This window comes from Silene latifolia, chromosome 10 (assembly GCF_048544455.1).
Source record: "Silene latifolia isolate original U9 population chromosome 10, ASM4854445v1, whole genome shotgun sequence".
NCBI lineage: Eukaryota > Viridiplantae > Streptophyta > Magnoliopsida > Caryophyllales > Caryophyllaceae > Silene > Silene latifolia.
This window is the reverse complement of record NC_133535.1, coordinates 90,862,705-90,882,689: the sequence shown is the minus strand read 5'-3', so window position 1 is coordinate 90,882,689 and position 19,985 is coordinate 90,862,705. Positions and strand designations below refer to the sequence as shown.

The 19,985-nt window shown below is 38.8% G+C and overlaps 1 protein-coding gene and 1 long non-coding RNA gene across 2 annotated transcripts; both read right to left on the bottom strand.

The window, feature by feature from the left end:
- Window positions 1–6,401: 6,401 nt before the first annotated feature.
- On the bottom strand, window positions 6,402–7,962 carry LOC141609065 (uncharacterized). Its single transcript, XM_074428298.1, has 6 exons — window positions 7,675–7,962; window positions 7,406–7,585; window positions 7,206–7,310; window positions 6,996–7,080; window positions 6,781–6,876; window positions 6,402–6,628 (listed from the first exon to the last, which is right to left on the bottom strand). Exons 1-6 carry the CDS (start codon window positions 7,872–7,874, stop codon window positions 6,524–6,526), a joined length of 771 nt encoding a protein of 256 aa, XP_074284399.1. The 5' UTR covers window positions 7,875–7,962; the 3' UTR covers window positions 6,402–6,523.
- A 2,362-nt stretch (window positions 7,963–10,324) lies between these two features.
- LOC141609064 (uncharacterized) lies at window positions 10,325–19,058 on the bottom strand. The gene is made up of 3 exons (XR_012527178.1): window positions 18,975–19,058; window positions 18,740–18,800; window positions 10,325–10,615 (listed from the first exon to the last, which is right to left on the bottom strand). It is a non-coding gene; the product is annotated as an uncharacterized LOC141609064 (long non-coding RNA).
- Window positions 19,059–19,985: the final 927 nt, after the last annotated feature.

Here is a 19,985-nt window from a genome sequence, read left to right as displayed (position 1 = left end):
ATAAAGAACTTCCCGATCTTGACAGGTATGTCCTCTAAGACACCTAAGGGCCGTGATAAAGTACGATCGGCCATCTGTACGGTCATATTGGTACAATGGAATTTTGTCAAACTAAGCCTCTTAGCAAGAGACAATGGTAAAACACTCACGCTAGCTCCCAAATCGCATAAAGCATTATCAATTAAATGGGTCCCAATGTGACATGGTATAGAGAAACTACCAGGGTCGGACAACTTTGGTGGGGTCGTATTTTGAATAAGGGCAATGTCTGCTTCAGTTATAGCCACTGTTTCATGGTCATTCATATGCCTCCTACGCACTAAAATGTCTTTCATGAATTTCATGTAAGAGGGTACCTAGGTTAGTAACTCAGCAAATGGTACGGTAACATGAAGACTTTTCAAATTTTCGGCAAACTTGCCAAATTGTTGCTCAACCTTCTTCTTCTGTAATCTTTCTGGAAATGGGACCGGAATTAGAGTAGACGGGTCTTCATTTTTCTTCTTATTGTCGCTCAAAGTGGATTTTGATGACGAACCAGCAAGTTCAGCATCTAAATAATTCGATCAAGCAGATGGGGAGCTCGATCAAATATTTTCTTCAGGAAATCCTCTCGATTGAGGAGCAGTGTTAGGTTTATCGACCTTCTCTCTGTGTACAGTGCTCAATCGAGCACTCCAATCTTCTCGATCGAACACTTCTTTTGGGAATTCATTCGATCAAGCAGAGTAAGGCTCTCGATCGAATTTTTGAACAGTGGCAGGCGAGGCTTCGTTGTACTCTTCCTCTTGAACAGTTATTTCAACATCCGAGTCATCATTTTCAGCAACAATGGGCAAATCTGGTCCTTTATAGGGAAGACCATTTCTGGTGCGAACAGCATAAACCGTCTCGGGTTGCCTAAAAGTTCGCTCGGCAATTACTTGAGCCAACTGAGTCTCAAGTCTCTCGATAACGACATCTTTAGCTTGCACAGCTTGCATAATTTTTTGCGTTTATAGTGCAAGTGTTTTCACCAAAGATGTCAATTCAGCAATTTCTTCTTTCTGTATGTCAGGAGGAGGAGTTTGTTGTTGCGGCCAAACAAATGGAGGCTTTTGGAAGCCTTGTTGCTGTAGCGGATGTGGCGGCGCATAGTGATTCTGCGGCAGAAGGGGAGTATAGTTTAGGTGACTCCCACTTTGGTAACCATAGTGATAATTACCTCGCCTATACTGCTGAAAAGCATAGACTTGATTATTCCCCGCCAAACAACTAAAGCTTCGTGCCCCGCAGCACCACATCTCTCACAAAGTACCACCTTTTGCGCCATAGGATGGAGCTCAAGTGGACTCCTACTAGACTGCCTACTCTCCAGCTTGGCAAATCTGGCGTTAAGAGCTTCCAATTGCTCTTCAAGTAAGATAGTAGACATTTTGATAGATGATTAAAGGTACTCAAGCCTTCCCTCTGATGGCCTATCATCAAGAATCTTGTCTAGTTAGGACCTGTAGGACCTATCAAGACAACACTAGAAGAAAAGATAAGAACAGTCTCAAGGAATAAATCCCTTGAGACTAAAAACAAACCGAAAAAGAAAACAAATAAACAACGTCGCCTCCCCGGCAATGGCGCCAAAATTTGACACGGGCTGTCGCAACCCTATCAAAAATAAACCTAACCGGCTCTAACTAATGTAGCAGAGGTAAGTCGGGTATCGTATTCCATAGGGAGGCTGCTTGTAGTCTATTTGTCTAACTAGGTTTGTCGGTGTCACTAGGTTGTTTGTTTGTTTGAAGTACTAAACTAAAACAAAAAGTAAAAGCAATAAATAAACTAAAATCGCTGTAAAAGTAAGATGTGATCAAATAAGGGAGAGAAATGCTAGGATTATCGCTTCACCATGGTTTCCTAGGGATCCAATCTAGGGTCAAAGGTCGGTATAAACTCGGTCTGCAGGGTAGTGAAAAGGTCCTTCCGGTACGCTATTCACCCTAAAGCATTACTAACTTAGCTTCCGCCCTCATTAGAATGCCATAATGTTCACTGCAGCTCTTACCCCTCCCAATCTTCTCATCCAGGTCAGGGTGTACCAAATCAACTAGCTAAATACGTCGACTCAAGCAGCTAATTGCAGTTAAACGTGGTGATTAACAACACAAACCTAATTCTAACCAAAATAATCACCTAATCTTAACCTCCCTAATTACCATGGCTCCCCTATGTCCTAGCGCAAGGAGATTTAGCTACTCATAACGGTGATAAAACTAACAATGATAGATAAAACTATACTAAACATGGTATAAAGATGAAATAACAGACAAGAGAATTAAATGTTTGCAAAAGGAAATATTACTACGAATTAAAGAGAGAAAGGAATTACACAATTGAAGATCCAAGAAATAGCGCAGCAAACGTCGAACAAGAGTCTAAAAACTAAAGACTGAACGATAAAAGAGTTCTGAAATTAATGACTGATTCAAAAGATTAATGAAAAGATACCTAAACCTAATTAAGTCTCTCCTATTTACAGGAGAGATATTTATTGACCTAAATACGATAACTAATATATTAAGTAAATAAGTTTACGCAAGAAAATCTTGCGTCAGATCACAAAGTGCTCGATCGAGCAATCTAAAACAACTCGATCGATCAACTTCCAGCAAAAATCTCTCGATCGAGCATAAAATCTATTCGATCGAGGAACACAAAAAATCCTCCTCTCGTTCGAACATAGCAGGAGTTTGATCGAGGAATCTTCATCATCAAAAAGGACTCGATCGAGCAATCAAGTCAGCAAAGCTCTCAATCGAGTTAACTACCACTAAATCAGCTATAGGACGTTAATTTAGCTTTCAAGATGACTTCACGCACCCCAAGGCACAAGTATTTCCGCTCCAAATCTACTTATCTCCTATATGCACGCTTGGAAGACAAGTAATGGCTCAATTCCGCCCTTTTTGGTACATTCCTGCAAATAAGACAAAGCAAACCATATTATACGGCTCGGGGGACATTTGTAGCATAATACTACGTAAAACACATAGAAATGCGTGCAAATAAGACTTAAAAAGACTATATGAAATACACGCATCATGTTGCTTGGTTAATTGTCTAACAAGGACCAAGGTTTAGTTGTTATTGCTAATTTTGTCGCACATTTGAAATTTTGTCTTGAAAACTTGACTACGAAATTTTAAAGCTTTGATGTTCACACTTAAGAGTAGATTTTCAGTTTCATTTTCTAGTAATGGCATGTACTGCCTTGAATCAAAATTTCATCTTAGAACGTTGCCCAAAATTTTTGAAATCCCATAGTACATATGAATGATTTTTGATTTTTGGCATTCAAACAATGATCTGCTTGTTCCTCGGTACTTAGTCCTTATTGATGTTGCATTGTGTTACATTAACCTAGGAGCCTTACCTTGCAAATTGCCTTAAATTTTGACAAGTATGTTATTTATACCAAAAACATTGTTCTTATATTCCATTCTTATCTAATTGTGTCATAAAACTGCAAATCTTGTCTAAATGATGTTAGGCATGATTTGAAAATTTGAAAATTTTGTCTTAAAGCTTTTCTTGATTTAACTGAGTAATAATAAGACTTCAATTTTAAATTTTGTATATATACCATAGTGTATATGATTAAATTTTAAATTTTGTATTTAAAACATAGTTCCTTTGCTTCATAGTGTTTTTTCTTTGTTAATAATGTAGTGCTTTGCTTAGATATGGGTCTCAATGTTTGCTTATCTTGGGGGTTGTATAATTCTGATGAGTGAAGACGCATAGACACGCGTGGTTGTGACTGAGAGGATGTGAAAGGAGAGTGAGTTGATGAGTTTGCAAGGATAAAGGGGTGCTAATAACGTGCGATGAACGAGTATTGTACCTTGAAAGCTATGAATGTGAGACATGTGTTTTATTGGAATCGATGTGAGTTTGTTCATTTTGTTTGGATTCGAGCCATGTAGGTAGGTAAGTGCATGATGTTGTGAAAGAGAGAGTTGTTGGATGAATGAGGATGCTATTGGGCTAAATTGTGGAAATGGTTGTTAATGATTATATTGAATTCGATAAGGTGGTGAGGTAGGTATTGGGAATAAGGGAATCAACTTTCGAGGAAAGAATCTTTTGTGCTAAGTAGTAATGTTTCGCTATTAAGGAAGTATTATTTTGTGATTCAAGACTATTGATGTGATCTTGTGGATAGTTTATGTCGGAAATTGGGAGAACAAGAAAGTGAGTTTAGCTTACGTGAGGTGTCTTGGGTTGAGTAAGATGAGTACATGAGGTAATTTATGGATAATGAGTTATGGGTGATCAAGGTTACGTATTTGTTGATGGTTTGGACTGATGGATTGCATGTTGAAGGATGTTATAAGTGAACATGATGTGAGAATTATAGTTGACAAATAGTTGGGGTTTGAATTGTGGAATAATGAGAACTAAATTGAGGTACCTAAGGGTAGAATGAGGCGATATCTTGGGTTGTTCATAGTCGTGGGAATAGGTAAATTGAGTTCAAGGATTTATAAGAATTGAAAAGAAGGTAACTAGATGGAACTTGAAGTGATCAATTAGATTGGACGGTGAAAGATATCTAATAAAAGTCGTAGTAAGAATTTAATGACGAGACTATTTGAAAGCTAGTGTACACGTTTGATAGGGTAATTGATGGTTGTCGTTTGAAAGTCGATTTTCGGGAGCGATAAATTGTGTTGTTAAGCTACTTGATCATTGAGGTTATATAGGGTAACAGATTAATATAAGTATGCATGCACGACGAGAGAGAGTAGTTGGTGAGATTTTGGTCTAACGGTGATAGTATAGATGTTGTTTATAAAGTTACCTCCCAACCGTCGAGTGAAGCGCCCACGGCGTACATTGTGATCTTGTTGTAGTGTCAATGTGAGGAGCTAGAATGATGGCCTTAGGCTAAGAGTTCGTCTATTAGCGTTGGTGTGATAAAATAGGAAAGTTTGGAACAGAGTTTGAGAAGGAAAACCTCATGCCCAGGTGACACTCGGCTGAGTGCACCATGTACTCAACCGAGTGGTCACCTACTCGGCCGAGGGGCCTCCTACACACGACCGAGTGGCCTGCCTTGACCATTGTTTTGTCAATACTCGACCAAATATAGAGTGTATACCCTTATTTTCATGATTATATCGGTTGGCTTGTGCCGGATGAACATGTTGACCCCATAGGGGTAAGACCTTGTGAATTGTTTACGTTTGACCGTATTATGTGGCTTTTGATATTTAAGAGTGAAATTTAAATGAAATTTGTTAATTGACATGTGTTAATTGAAGTGATTTGATTGTGTATAAATAAGATAAAAATGCAAGTTATGTGTCATATAGTGGTCATTGCATGATAGTGATTGTGGTCTTCTGTATAAGCAGAAGGGGTGATGATGGATGAGAATGGATATGGAAGCACATGTGTGATCACGTGGTGGATTTGACTTGGTATATGTGTGGCATGAGGTCCGGAAATGGGAATGTGGAACGTGGAACGTGGTTGAGTCATATTATAAGAATCTTGCATTAGTTGATTGTTTCCTAGAGTTTGTATAGTTAGTGTTTTCATATGAATACATGTTAATGTATGAGGATTGACGTGATATAGATATGTAATAACAATCGAGTTATACACCGTGATAGATACGTATGCTTATAACCGACTTGAGTTGTGAGTTAGTTATGGGATTATAGATTGGAATCGTGGGTTAGACCTGGCGCTTGACCTTTGGGAGGCTCGTACACTACTACAGATACAGCCTATAACAACGGGTAAAAACCGTTGTAAAATCAAAAAGCGGACGTTGTTAAAGCGGCCGTTGTAGAAGGTATTTACAACGGTTTGCTTATTTAGTGAAACCGTTGTCTAAAGTATTCACCACGGTTAAAAGCCGTTGTTGTTGGGTGTTCTCCGTTGTGGAAAGTGTTTCAAAATTTTGGAGGGAATAATATAACAACGGTTGTCGTATGTATAACCGTTGTTGTAACTTTCCCTCCAAAATTGTGAAGTCTTTTGACAACGGGTTTATGGTACATACCCGTTGTTGAAATTTTTAGTAACAACGGTTCTTTGTTTAATACCCGTTGTTGTAATTTTACCTCCAAAATTGTGAAGACTTTTAACAACGGTTCTTCGATTAAAACCTATTGTTGAATATTATGCGCGGGTATTTGTGAATGTCATTCACAACGGTGTTATTTTTATTAACCGTTGTGAAAGGTATTCACAACGGTTTTTTTTAGTAACCGTTTTTATTACAAACTCCTAATGTTTTGAAAAAATAAATTTGTTTCATGCCATTCAAAAACCTCGCATATGTCAAAGAAAGACCATATACCAAAGACAAAGATAAATCACAAATTTGGGTTCATCGAACTCAATAGATTCAATTCAACCACAACAGCAGCTGCATCATATATATATATACTTACAAGGAGTGGAATTTACATGAACTAATCATTCCCTAACTTCAACAAAAAATTTACTAATAAGTTGATCTAAACTCTGAGTATCATGCATTTCTAATATATTCTAAGACGTAGTTGCCCCACATGTCTCTTACCTCGTCTATATCTACACTTGAGTACCGCTCAACTGTAGACGGGTTGATTGCATACTTGCGGAAAAAACAAAGAGAAGACATTATGGTATATATAGCAGCAAGCAAGACAACATTAGCAACATCATGGTATATATAGCAGCAAGCAAGACAACATTAGCTCTAATTTAAAAACAAAGTAATAAACACATGTTTAAATTATTACTAACCTTTTCTGGAATAACGAGATATCTTCGCCTAATAATCTCCAACATGAACCGACAAGCATAGTATCCACATTGTATGCTATCTGGCTGGCGAGGGGCCTATTATTACATAAAAAAAACAGACGAGAGAAGGCTCACATCAGAATCTTGAACTTTAGGTATTGTATTAGTATTAAACACAGATTTTGCACTTAATGTTATTGTATTTGAGCACGTACCCATGTTATCGTAATAAAATCAGGGCCAACATAAGAATCTTCCGTGGGTTGATCCTGCTCGTTTGCTCTTTTCTTCTTAAAGGCCCTTTTTTTAAAAAATAAAAAAGGAGGCAGAAACTAATTTTTTTAGGGGCAAAAATATGAAAGAGCTTTTTTCTATAAATAAAAAATGAAAATGTTATTATAAATAAATCAGTATTATAAACTTACATATTAATCAAGTGCTTAAAAGTCTCGCTTGGTTGATGATGTAAAGAGTCCAACCAGAAAACTTTATTGCTTGTCGGCATGATGGCTGCTAGCACCCAATGAGTCCTACATCAAGAGACATCATCATTATTAACAAGTACATATATTTTAGTATGAAAATGCAATTGTAGGGGGAAACGTAATATTAATTTGTTTATTACCCTTTTTCATTATAAGCGCCAAAAATCAGCTTCTTGGTTGTCGCCAATTGCTGAGCAATATAATCTACCCGTTGTTCGAACGAGAAATCCGGAATAAATAAAGATAAAACATAGGGGCACATGAATCCGTATTGATCAGATGGAATATTCTTCTCGGAGATCACTCTCAATTTCAATATCCTACATTATTACGGTATTAATTCCGGTATTTAAAACACTATCTAGTAGTCAGAATATTAAACTATGAAATTATTTATTAAGAAACTTACTTCATCCAAACAAATATGTGTGCTATATCAATCTGGTCTAGGCCAGCCCATACGGCTAGCAGATCCCATGATATAAGCGCTTGGCGCTCGGCCCCTAGAATATCCTCCTCGAGCGAAATAACTATCAATTGCTCGGTGGCTATGCGATGGCCAGCCTCCTCATGCAGTCTCATCATCGTCACCGTTCTTACTTTTTGCATGTAATCCTTCCCTTTATATTGTGTGGAGTTTAAACTCCTAACTTTCGTGTCAGGGGAAAGAATGAGTCTTTGATTTTGTGCTACTACCACCAGCCTACACATGTAGTAGATAATTAAAATAATAAAAAATCCAAAGGTAACATATCCTAGTTGGAGTAATAAAAATAAAAGCGTACTTAATTAAATACCTCGTCAACCCGCTCTTTCAATGATGAGGAGGTAGTAAGTAAGACCGGTGGGGACTTAGGCTTATCGGTCTTTTTTGTCCCCTACACAAAATTACCATGCTTTTTATAAATACAGACAAAATATAAATAAAGGGAGCGAGGTTAATTTTTAAAAAATGGAGAAGTTAATTAAATACCTCATCAAGTTGTTGTGAAGTCGAGGTCGTTGGCATGTCTGTGGACTTAGGCTTATCCGCCAAAGCCGTCTTTTTTTTTTCCCTACAAAAAAAAATAACATATAAATTTAACATATAAAAACATTCAACAATTAAAAATGTAACATATATATAAAGGTATTTCTTCTAACCCCAATCGCTTTCATTTCGAGAGGCGGCGGAGATATCTTCGCCAAGTAGATGTGAGTTTCAGGCCATTGGATGAAACTTCCAAGCGCATCTCCCGGAATGGTAATGTCGTCACGAATCGGGACAGCGGTTGAAAGTTTTCATGGCTGGAAAGACGTATGTAGTTATCTCTACTATTCTATGATTCGGCAAAAGTTTTTCGCCATGAACTACGATTTCGCGCTCTGATTTGGTTTCTACGAGACCCGGCCAACACGCACATGTGGCTTTTCGGTTTAGGGTCGCAAGAATAATCGGCCTCTTGTTTACGGCCTGAAGAATATACACATACATTATTATATCTTTGCAAAAACGCTTCAAAATTCAAAAGATTTTGCAAAAACGCTTTCGTCTCAGCCGATTTTTGCACAAACTTGACATTCATATAAATTTAACTAATTAAACACTTCATGCATACCTTATCAAAAACAGGAACCGACTTGAAGGGGATGTATCTTTGTTTTCCATCACCGTCTTCTCAAGTTGCATCTCCTTTTCGGACCCATTATTTACCTAATAAAATTAACCAATTCAATGGCACCATGTCAAAGTTATAGCATTAGAGTGGCGGGGTGAACACACCCCGATCTTACCCAAAAAAAAACAAAGAAAAATAAGGAAGTATTAGGTACCGATCGGCTTTAGTTGTTACAACTTGAAGCATTATTAGGTACACGATCTTTCGAATCTCGTTGACCGATACTTCCTTCTCATGTATTGCCAAGGTAGTAGCGGCCTCTTGACCAATCTATTGTACCTTATTATTACCCCCTTTAGAAATGACATCCTCCATCATTTTCACTTCTTCTTCGGAAAGCTTACCTCCAAAGAATCGGCTTTAGTAGTACGGATGCCATTAATCAAGTCGCTTGCCAAGAATGTAATGTGTCGCAATTTTTATCCCAACAATAACATGTGAATTGAACTTAAATGAAAATAATAGAATAAATGTTACCATGTCGGCCTTCTCAGACTTAGTCTTCCTTTTCTTCTTTATCTGGGCAGTTTTCCCATAATATTTCGTTACTCCAACCTGTAACGGAACGCCCCTCAAACGACCTGGATGTTCGGGTCGGCCGATCGCTCTAGCAAGAACGTCATTACGACCACTGGCAGTGAATTTCCCTTCTTCTACCTCTTTCAATACGTTGTCCTATAATATATTAAATAAACTTCAAATTATATTTGTGACTAAAATAATAAAGTTAGTAATGAACTCGTCTTAATAAAATAATGCTTACTATGTTGGCCAAAACTTCCTCATCATATTTGTCACGCGACGACCGGGATCCTTTAGGCGTGTGCCCTTCTTTATAAGTTACATGCCGATCCACCTCTTTCACTCCCTTTGCCACCTACACATTAACATGGTAACATTTATACACGTAAATGTGTATCAATGCAAGTCCAAGTGTGATTAAAAAAATAAAGTCTCACAGGGGAATAATGCATGCTACTTACGAGGTCCTCTTCTATCTTTTTCAGAACCGCCTCGAGAACCATAGAATTTCCCCTTCTTGCATGAAATGTTAGCACGATTTCTTCTGCTAACGGCCTTCAAATAATTATATAAAAGCGCAAGTAGATGAGATAATAAAAAGATTATATAAAGGACTCATTAATTAAAAAAATGATAGGTAAATCGTTAAAAGGCGAGGATATTTAACCTGAAACTTCTCAGTAGTTCTCATCTTTTTGAAAAGATCCCATTCTTCCTGCTTGATGGTGGGACACTTGTTTTCCGGTGGGCTCTTACGCATCTCCCCGTTGCCTTGTCCACATACAACCAATCCCTAGCAACGCCACACCTTCACCTTTGTGGACATCCGCCGCCTTATGCATTAAATACTCATCATGGCTTTTATCGGGTATAATAAAGCCTTCCTTTACACGAGCCAAGTATAACTCCGCCAATTTTGGATTCAAAGTTCTAACATCATCTAAATGGATAGGCACAAACTGTCTTGTGCAAGCACCAATCCAACTGGAGAAAAGACCCGCATTTGGACCAGTAGGGAAACCCATCTCACTCCATGTTATTTGGAACGACTGTTTAGCGGCTATAGCTGCAAGGACTTTCTGGCACTTCGTAGCACCCCTCTCACCAGGCTTATTATCACCAAGCTCATTATTCTTTTGACTTCTTTTACGTTTTTCACCCATGATAATCCTAAAACCCAAATATGAATGATATAGCTGGAAATGAACAACTTAACAACGTACATGCAGAGTATTATCTAAAACCCTAAACCCTAATAGGAATGAAAATTTAAAACAACAGATTAAGCTTCTAAAATCCTAAACCCTAATAAGAGGAGTAAAGTAGATGATGCGGGATGATAAAGATAACAAAGAAGACGAAAAACAAACAGATGCATGAAAAAGAAACAAGATGATCGTCTTAAAACCCTAATGACGAAACACAAAATTAAAGTGAACATACCTGTTGATGATGATGATAAAGAGAACGAGCAGGATGATAAGGGAAGGCAACGGAATCGGGCTTTAAATCGGGCGCGGCAATGGCGACGAGAATGTAAAAAGCGAGGAAGAGAGAAGAATTAACACAGGATACCAACGGTTGAACTAATAATGTTGTGTGTGTTTGTGTATGGCATCTTTGTATGGGTTTCTATATTAGTTTTTTATTAAGACAAACTATTGACAACGGGTGCTCAAAGAAGAACCGTTGTTATATGTTAATAACAACGGGTCAATAAAAGTAAACCGTTGTCAAAAGTTTATTACAACGGTTAAAATATACCCGTTGTAATATATTTTCACCAAATTTGCGCCAAAATGAAATATGTCATAAAAAATAATTGACAACGGGTAGAAGTACTACACCCGTTGTTGAAAGTATTAACAACGGGTAATTTAAATATAACCGTTGTTATTGTTGAACCTCTTTTTTTTTTTAAATTACTGTAATTCCATTACGGTCCAAACTCAGTAACAATACATATCGTAATAAATGAAGCACCATATCTTTGCAACATTATTCAACAATTTCAACACCTGAATCCACATCTAATAATAAGATCAAGAAAATAAGACAACACCAAAGATGCATGCATACATCTTGTCTGTCCCGATGAACTATCTCAGGATCGGGGACGTTTCTTGGATGTCATAGTTTCTTCGTTAACCCAAATACCTTCACCATGGTCATCACGCATATAGATGCTTTCGGTGTCCTCATGATCAGTGTCAACATCGTCGAAATAAGATACGGTGGTAGATCGATCCATTCCCTCAAAAACGACATCCCGATCATCATCACCATTATCGGATGGACTACTCCTTCTTTTCCTTATAGACATTACAACAGACCACTTCTTATCCATAGGATCGGTGACATAGAACACTTGTTTAGCTTGGGATGCCATTATGAAAGGATCATCCTTATTATTGCCAACCTTACCCAGATTGACCAACGTAAATCCCATCTTATCCTTTCGGACACAATGGATGTTGTTATCAACCCGATTACATCAAAACAAAGGCATTGTGAAATCAATGTAATCTAGTACCAATATTTCTTGAATAACACCATAATAAAGGCATTTTCCCCAAATAGGCTTTTTATCTTTTGAAGTAGCAAAGTGCATTGCCTCAAATTCAGAACTCACACCACTATTTTGCATTGTGCTCACCTCATCTTGCTCGCGGGTGTAAAAAGTATATCCATTAATGGCAAAACTGTTGTAAAAGGTGACCCTGGCATTTGGACCTAAACCAAGACGTAGTAACCTAGGAGAGATGTCATCACCGGTTTGATCGAGTACACTTTGTAAGACAATATTCCTAAACCACTCGGGAAACGTCTTCGTATGCTCGTTCGCAATCCACTTCTCGGTCTTGTTTTGGTGATCGTATTTGAGCTCATCTTTGTGTTGTTGAATATAAGGTTGCACCTCATCTTCGTTGTTTAGCACATACATGTGTGCTAAATGCAACATTTCACGTGTCACAATTTTTTCAACCCGGCCCCTAATACCTTTTACGGTCATCCAGTCACTATGACGATTCTTAGGAACGCCAATCAACTCCTCGGGGGAGAGATGAGCGTAACAATATGAAAGAGCTTCGTCTAAAATAGCGCGTTCAAAGCAATACAACCTTAGGACGATACCGATTAGATGTATAGTCCTTGTAGACTTTCATCAATCTTTCGAAAGGATGGTATCTCAAGTACACGGGCCCAAGGTACAAAATCTCCCTAACCAAGTGAATGGTCGGATGAATCATGATAGTGAAGAAAGAGGGTGGAAAATACATTTCCAACCGACAAAGAGAGGTTACAACGAGGTCCTGCAATGAATCCGCGTCATCGGGATCGATGACTTTCTCGCATATGGTCTGGAAGAAGAGACAGAATCTAGTTATAGCATATCTTACCTTTTCGGGTAAAATGGAACGAATAGCCACAGGTAGTAATTGTTGCATCAAAGTGTGACAATCATGTGACTTTAACCCGGTGAGTTTTAGGTCTTGCATCGACACTAGGCTTTTGATGTTCGACGAATAACCATGTGGCACTTTAATTCCATTCAAGCATGCAGAGAACTCTTTTCTCTCATTCCGTGAAAGGGTAAAAGCTGCTGGCGGTAAAAATGTACGATTACCTCTCTTCAGTGGTGCCAACTCTAGCCTAATACCCATCATTTTCATATCTTCCCTAGCTGCGGCGTTATCCTTTGTTTTACCAGGAACATTGAGAAGGGTATTGATAATATTATCACAGAAATTTTTCTCAATGTGCATGAAATCGAGGCAATGCACGACCTCGAGTCGTGCCAATATGGAAGTTTATCAAAAAATATGGATCTTTTCTTATACCCACGAGTAGACAATTTAGAGCCGCTCTTCTTCCCATAATCTATCTCAATATGCTTTACTTTCTAATAAACTTCATGCCCACTCAAAATTCTAGGAGGTTGACGAAGTTCTTGTCTTCCATTGAATGCTTTCAGCATCTTGCGATAACAATGGTCATGAGACAAGAACCTCCTATTTCCCATATACACATACTTACGAGAAGACTTCAAGTATTCGGACTCGATATCCTCCCCACACAATGGACAAGCCTCTTTCCCATGAACCGTGTGCCCTTAAAGGTCGCCATAAGCCGGATAGTCGGTTATTGTACACAATAACATCGCTCTCAAATTGAAAGTTTCGTTCTTATATGCATCAAATACTTCTATCCCACTATCCCACAACAATCGCAAATCATCTAGAAGAGGTTCCAAATATACATCTATATCATTTCCAGGTTGTTTAGGGTCGGAAATTAACAACGACAACATCAAATACTTTCTTTTCATGCACACATATGGAGGTAAGTTATAAATAGCCAACACTACCGGCCAAGTACTATGTTGGCTACTCATGTTTCCGTGTGGGTTCATTCCATCAGTGGACGGCGCTAGACGTAAGTTTCTAGGTTCATTGCCGAACTCGGGATACTTAGCGTCGAACGATTTCCATTGCTTACCATCTCATCTTAGGGTGTCTTAGCTTTCCATCATTTATTCTTCCTATTTCATGCCAAGTTAACATTTTTGCATCATCGGGATTCGCATAAATCCTTATGACTCTTGGTATCAATGGAAAATACCACAACACCTTAGCGGGGATCCCTTCCTTATCCTTATAACGCCACTCCAAACATTTAGGGCAATTGGTTAAGTTTTGATATAATTTCCGATACAATATGCAATCATTTGGACATGCATGTATTTTCTCATATTTCATACCCACTCCTCTTATTAGTTTTTTCGCCTCATATGTCTTAACGGGTAGAACATTACCATCTGGAAGCAACTCCTTTATCAAGGCTAAAAAACTAGTGAAACACGTGTCACTCACCCCATTTGCCCCCTTGATATTATACAACTTCACCACACCCGACATTTTTGTGAACTTACAACCAGGATACGAGAGGTGCTTGGACTCACACAACTTCTCATACATGTTGTTAAGGTCATCCCAATTACTAGTGTCATCACCTACATCTTCAAAAGCAATGGACTCATCATCATTCTCTTCATTATCTATAGACCCAACATTCAACTTCTCTACTTCCAACTCTTCCAACTCAAAAAACTCGGCAAACTCAGGATCATCAGTTAGCCTTTCGTGTACCTCAACATCATCTTCTTCAGAGTTATTCACTTCCTCTAATGATTCCCCATGAAAAATCCAAAGTGTATAGGATCGACTAAATCTCCACTTTTCTAGGTGTATTTTAACGTCCGGAAAAGCCATATAGCTAATATTACCACATCTTTCACAAGGACATGCAATACTAGAAGAACCTTTCAAATTGTTCGAAACGAATTCATAAAATTCAGCTAAACCATCCTTGTAGGTGCGGTCACTCATATTTGCATCAATCATCCAAGTTCGAGTCATTATTCTACATTCGTAATAATAGGCAACTAATTCAGAAAATACAATAATAGGCAAACAAATAAACGAAATTCAGGAAAGCAATTAAGCTAAATTATCAACAAATTAGATAATAACCCAAAAAATCCTATATCTAGTTATAAGCGTTGCTAAGAAACATATATATACCTGATTGATAAACACGATGAGGGATGAAGAGACAACAAAGTGACGGAGATGAAGACAGAGAGACGATCGGGGACGAATGGAGGATGATATAGTAGCAAGTATTAGCTTGTGTTTGTGTTTGTAACGTATAGCGAGAATAAAGCAATATGTTGTTCTTAAGATTTTCATAATATTAATAACAACGGTTATTGAGTCTACAACCGTTGTTAAAACGTATTAAAAACGGGTTCTAATATAACCGTTGTGATTACTTTTCACTAATTTGGCGCCAAACCATTAACAACGGTTAAAATTTAACCGTTGTTATTAGTTTTTTCATTAACAACGGTTGTTTAAGTATGACCCGTTGTTAAAACCAATAACAACGGTTAACAACACATAACCGTTGTAATTAAGTTTGGTAAAATTCGCGGAATAAATTCTACAACGTGTTTTGATGATTTTCGTGAATAAGCGTTGTTAAAGGGCCGTTGTGGTTGCCTGTATTTGTAGTAGTGGTAGGGGTACCTCGAGAGAGACTTCTAGAGAGGTTTCTAGATTGGGATTATAGCAATGGCATAACACGATACGAGATTTGATAATGGATTTGCAATAGGTAAGAGAGTGTGTTGAACCTAAAACATAGTCATTTGTCGAATTTAGTAACGAGCGTATGAGACCGTAGTTTGAGGATTGATAGTCGAACTTCGGGACAAAGTTCTGTTTTAGGGGGAGTAGATGTAATAATTCGAGAATTCAGGAAAGATAAAGTACAGAATGTGAGGAAGTAGTGAGAATTCAGTGAAGAACTTTGGATGAGTGTGATGTTTAGGAAGAACGGATACGGGTGATAGACTTGTGAGGTGCGAGAGAATGCATGAGATTTGGGAACGGAAAGAGTAAGGCGAACTTTCGGGACGATGTTCTTTTTAAGGGGGGAAGACTGTAATACTCCGTATTTAATAATTATATAATAATAATATTTTATCGCATTTATACAAATTATTTTGAGACGGAATAATAAAATAATAATTATTATTATGAGATGGTAAATGATAATAATAATAATAATGGAATAATAATAATAATAAGTTGTAATAATTATAATGACACGTAATACGATACATGTATAATATACGTATATTATACTCATTTCAACTTATATATACCTTACCTTATCCACCCAACCTTTATCCTTTTATAATCTCACAAAATCCACAAACATGAGAGATGACAGAAAGAGAGAAAGGAGGAGAAAATGGAGATTTCGTCCCTTCGCCTCGAGTTCGTAAGGTAAGACTGTCTCACTAGCTTATATATTATTTTATTCGACCGTCTTAACCTTGACCACCCTTGACCGTGTACTGACCACCTTTGACCACCCAAACCCACGTTTGACTGAGTAGATCTAGGGTATGTTGGGTTATGTGACTCGGTTTTAGGGCTAGAGTTTCGACCCCCTGTCGTGGCCTGACCTGGGGGAGGCTTGGGTGATGGTTGTTAAGGGTCACGAGGGGAGCGTGGTGGTGGTCTTAGGTGGTGGTATAGGTAGCGGTGGGTGGCTGTGTCGGGGGTTAAAAGGGAGGTGCGAGTTGGTTGTGTGTGGGTGTTGTGGTCGGGTAGATTTTGTGGTGCGTGGCTGAGGTAGGGCGCGGCTATGGTGGTGGGCAAGGGTGGCTAGGAAGGTCATGACCACCACGACCAGGTGGGGGCAGTGATGGTACGGTTTGGTGGTGGATGTGGTGATTGGGTTAAGGAGTGTGTGGTTGTTGTTGTAGCTGTTGGAGTCGTAATTAGTGGTATTAGTGGGGAGCGGCTGTCTGGTTGTTGTTGTCGCTGCCTTGGTCGGCCATGGGTGGCTGGGTGGTGGCCCACGGTGAACCATGGTGGTGGTTTGGGGCGGTCTTTACAGGTTAATTAGATGGGTCATTCAATTAAGACGAGATTTAATAGCTTAAGACGAATTTTATTTAATTAATTAATTCATGTTTAATTAGATTAGATTAGTTAGTAATTAATTATATTTAATTAATTATAGGTGACGATTTTTGTGGAAGATTATTTTATTCAGATTGCTTATGGAGATTTTCTAAAAGGTAGGTTTATGCTACTCAGTTTCGATAATGTGTCTATTTTTTAAATGAGTTGTTTGTTATTAATTGCATTTAATGAGTCAATAATTGGCATGTTATACGGTACATTACATTTATCGTGTTTCTCATGAATATTGGAGAATATTGCAGTGTTGGTTGGTTACTTGTTCTATGAAGCCAGAAGGCGGTTGGGAGACCGCCTTCTGCTTGAGTCGCCTATTGGGGTTTCCCACCTAATAGGAATATGCACATTAATGACTTGAGTATTGGAGGGACGCGTGTGGGTGAGGCACGACGTCTAGCAGGGGACCCGAGTCGCTCTTGGGCCCGGTACCACTGACGTGTTCAGAGTACCTTGGCATGTTATGGAGTCGTGGACGTGTTCCTGGCACCAGTGGTTGTGGGTACGTCTGGGCGTGTCCCGGTACCGGCGTGACGGTTGGATAATTGTGTGTCATTCATATCATGGTCATATTGTTGACTCACGCACTTGTGTCGTTTCACACTTTCTTTTATCGTTACTGACATTTGTGTGTCTGTGTAATTATCATCTATCTTTGGGTGGCCTGTGTCGATCCATATGATATTCTTTGGTCATATGGGGAGCAGGTTAAGTACAGGTTTGTTTGTTGACGTGATCGGGATTCGGGCCGCGCTACAGACTTTGGAGTCGAGTACATAGTCACTAGGTAGATAGTCATAGACGAGTTGTATTTCATTTGTTAGTTTACGTTTGTAATAACTAAACTTGTTATTTATTTAATAAAGTTTCTTAATTGTAATTTCGATTTCACTGCCTCGGGAAACCGAGATGGTAACGCTCCAATTATCTTGGCCGGATAGTTGGGATGTTAGACCCATATGGGCGAAAATCACCATATGGTTCACCACAAACATTTAAAACCCAAGTGTTAGCTTAATAATATAAATGTTCAATAAATGCAATGATCAAGACTACATGCTCAGATGCTAAATGCTAAGACAATAACCATAATTCTAACAAGGTATGAAATGCATGACAATCATTCTCCAACATACTCAACTCCACATACCAGTGGCCGGGACACGCCCAAGACACCACAAACCAACACTAGGTACTCGGAACACGTCCATGGTATCGGGCCCGAGAGGGACTCGAGTCCCCTGCCAGACGTCGTGCCTCAACCACATGAATCCCTCCAAAACTCAAGTACTAAATGTGCACATCCCCTTGGAGTGGGAAGCTCCAAGGGGTGACTCAAGCGGAAGACGGTTTCCCAACCGCCTTCCGTCTCCATAATCACAACCAAGTATCCTTCACCATCCTCCATTGTCAACCAAACAAAAATCAAGCCAAACAATACCAACCAAAACAATTATGCAATCACATTAAACACATCAAGTATCAAAGTGCTCAATTCTTCATTAATTCACCGCTTCTCATATAATTGCTTCATAACATGTTATAATGCAGTGTAATCATCATGTGAAGATTAACTATACTTACCTTTGCATAATTATCATGAAACCATATCATGTCATAAACCCTAATTACCAAGAACATGTTATAATGCAACTACCATGAGACAAGTGCAATTAGTGACAATAAATACATAATCAAACACCCATATCATCATAGCTAAGTAGGGAAACCTTACCTTAAGCTTATCTTCCCAAATCCTCAAGCTAGCCACTAGAAGTGCTCCTCAACGAAGCTTCCTACACAATTAATTACTACATTCATTATCATAATCCACTACAACAATTATACTAATTAAACCCCTTAATTACCCATATTAGTTTTCCATAACCTAATTAATTAGGAGTTAATCTAATAAGATGAAATAAGGTTACTAATAAAAGATTAAGGAAATAAAACATAAATCGACTTACCAACAAGGAGGATGAACAGGAAAGAAGAAGGTGGTAAGAATCCTTCACTTTTGGATACTAGGTTTTGAGAGGATAAGTTGGTGGATATTTTAGAGAGATTTTAGGGAGTTTAGAGAGTGATGGGATAAGGTTGGGGAGTGATTTAGGTGAGAAATCTGAAAAGATAAGCTTTGAAAGCGACACTCCACCAGCCAAGCTTCTTGCGTAAACTATACTCGACCGGCACTCAATCGAGTGAGCGGTCCACTCGATCGAGTGGGGGCTCCACTCGGTCGAGTGGATGGTCACTCGGTCGAGTGACCAATTTCCAGAACTTCCGGCCTTCAGCCAATGTGCACTCGGTCCTCCACTCGGTCGAGTGGGGCTCCACTCGGCCGAATGGATCATCTACTCAGTCAAGTGAGGACTTTATAAATGCGAGGTATTATAAATATAATGTAGGTTCGGGTAGTACGGAGTGTACACTTGCATATATAATGTGGATCGGCCATGAGCCACCCGCGCGTTGGTTTCGAGGCGGCGACACTTCTCCCATGGAACCTTGGTTTGCCAAAGCACGTCATGGGCCATTACCGATTGGTGAGGCATTGAAACCGGTTGAAGGTTGAATAAGCCTGCATTTGTGGAGTCGCCACCAATTTATTATGGAAAAATTGGAAACCGTTCGAATACCTGATGCCATGTCAAGAAACAAAGTAATGACATGAACACCAAGAACTCGTTACCTTTAGCATTATATGTCTAGAATGACTCTCGAAGATGCCAATGGACACGGATGTCCAGAGATAACTGGAGTACGGGGTGAGGGTATGTATTAGGAAGCTCTTTAATTTTGTTTGGGGTGTTGCGGTTGTATCCTTCTTGTGTAAGAAAAGACTGCCTACGTATCCACCTGAAGAGGTGAAATCAAACCATGCTCGTAGTTCAGGGTGTGTGCCTAAGCTATGTTGTCAGGACCTTAAAGTGCATGGGTCACAAGGGTATAATCCTTTGGTGACTCGAAGAACTGAT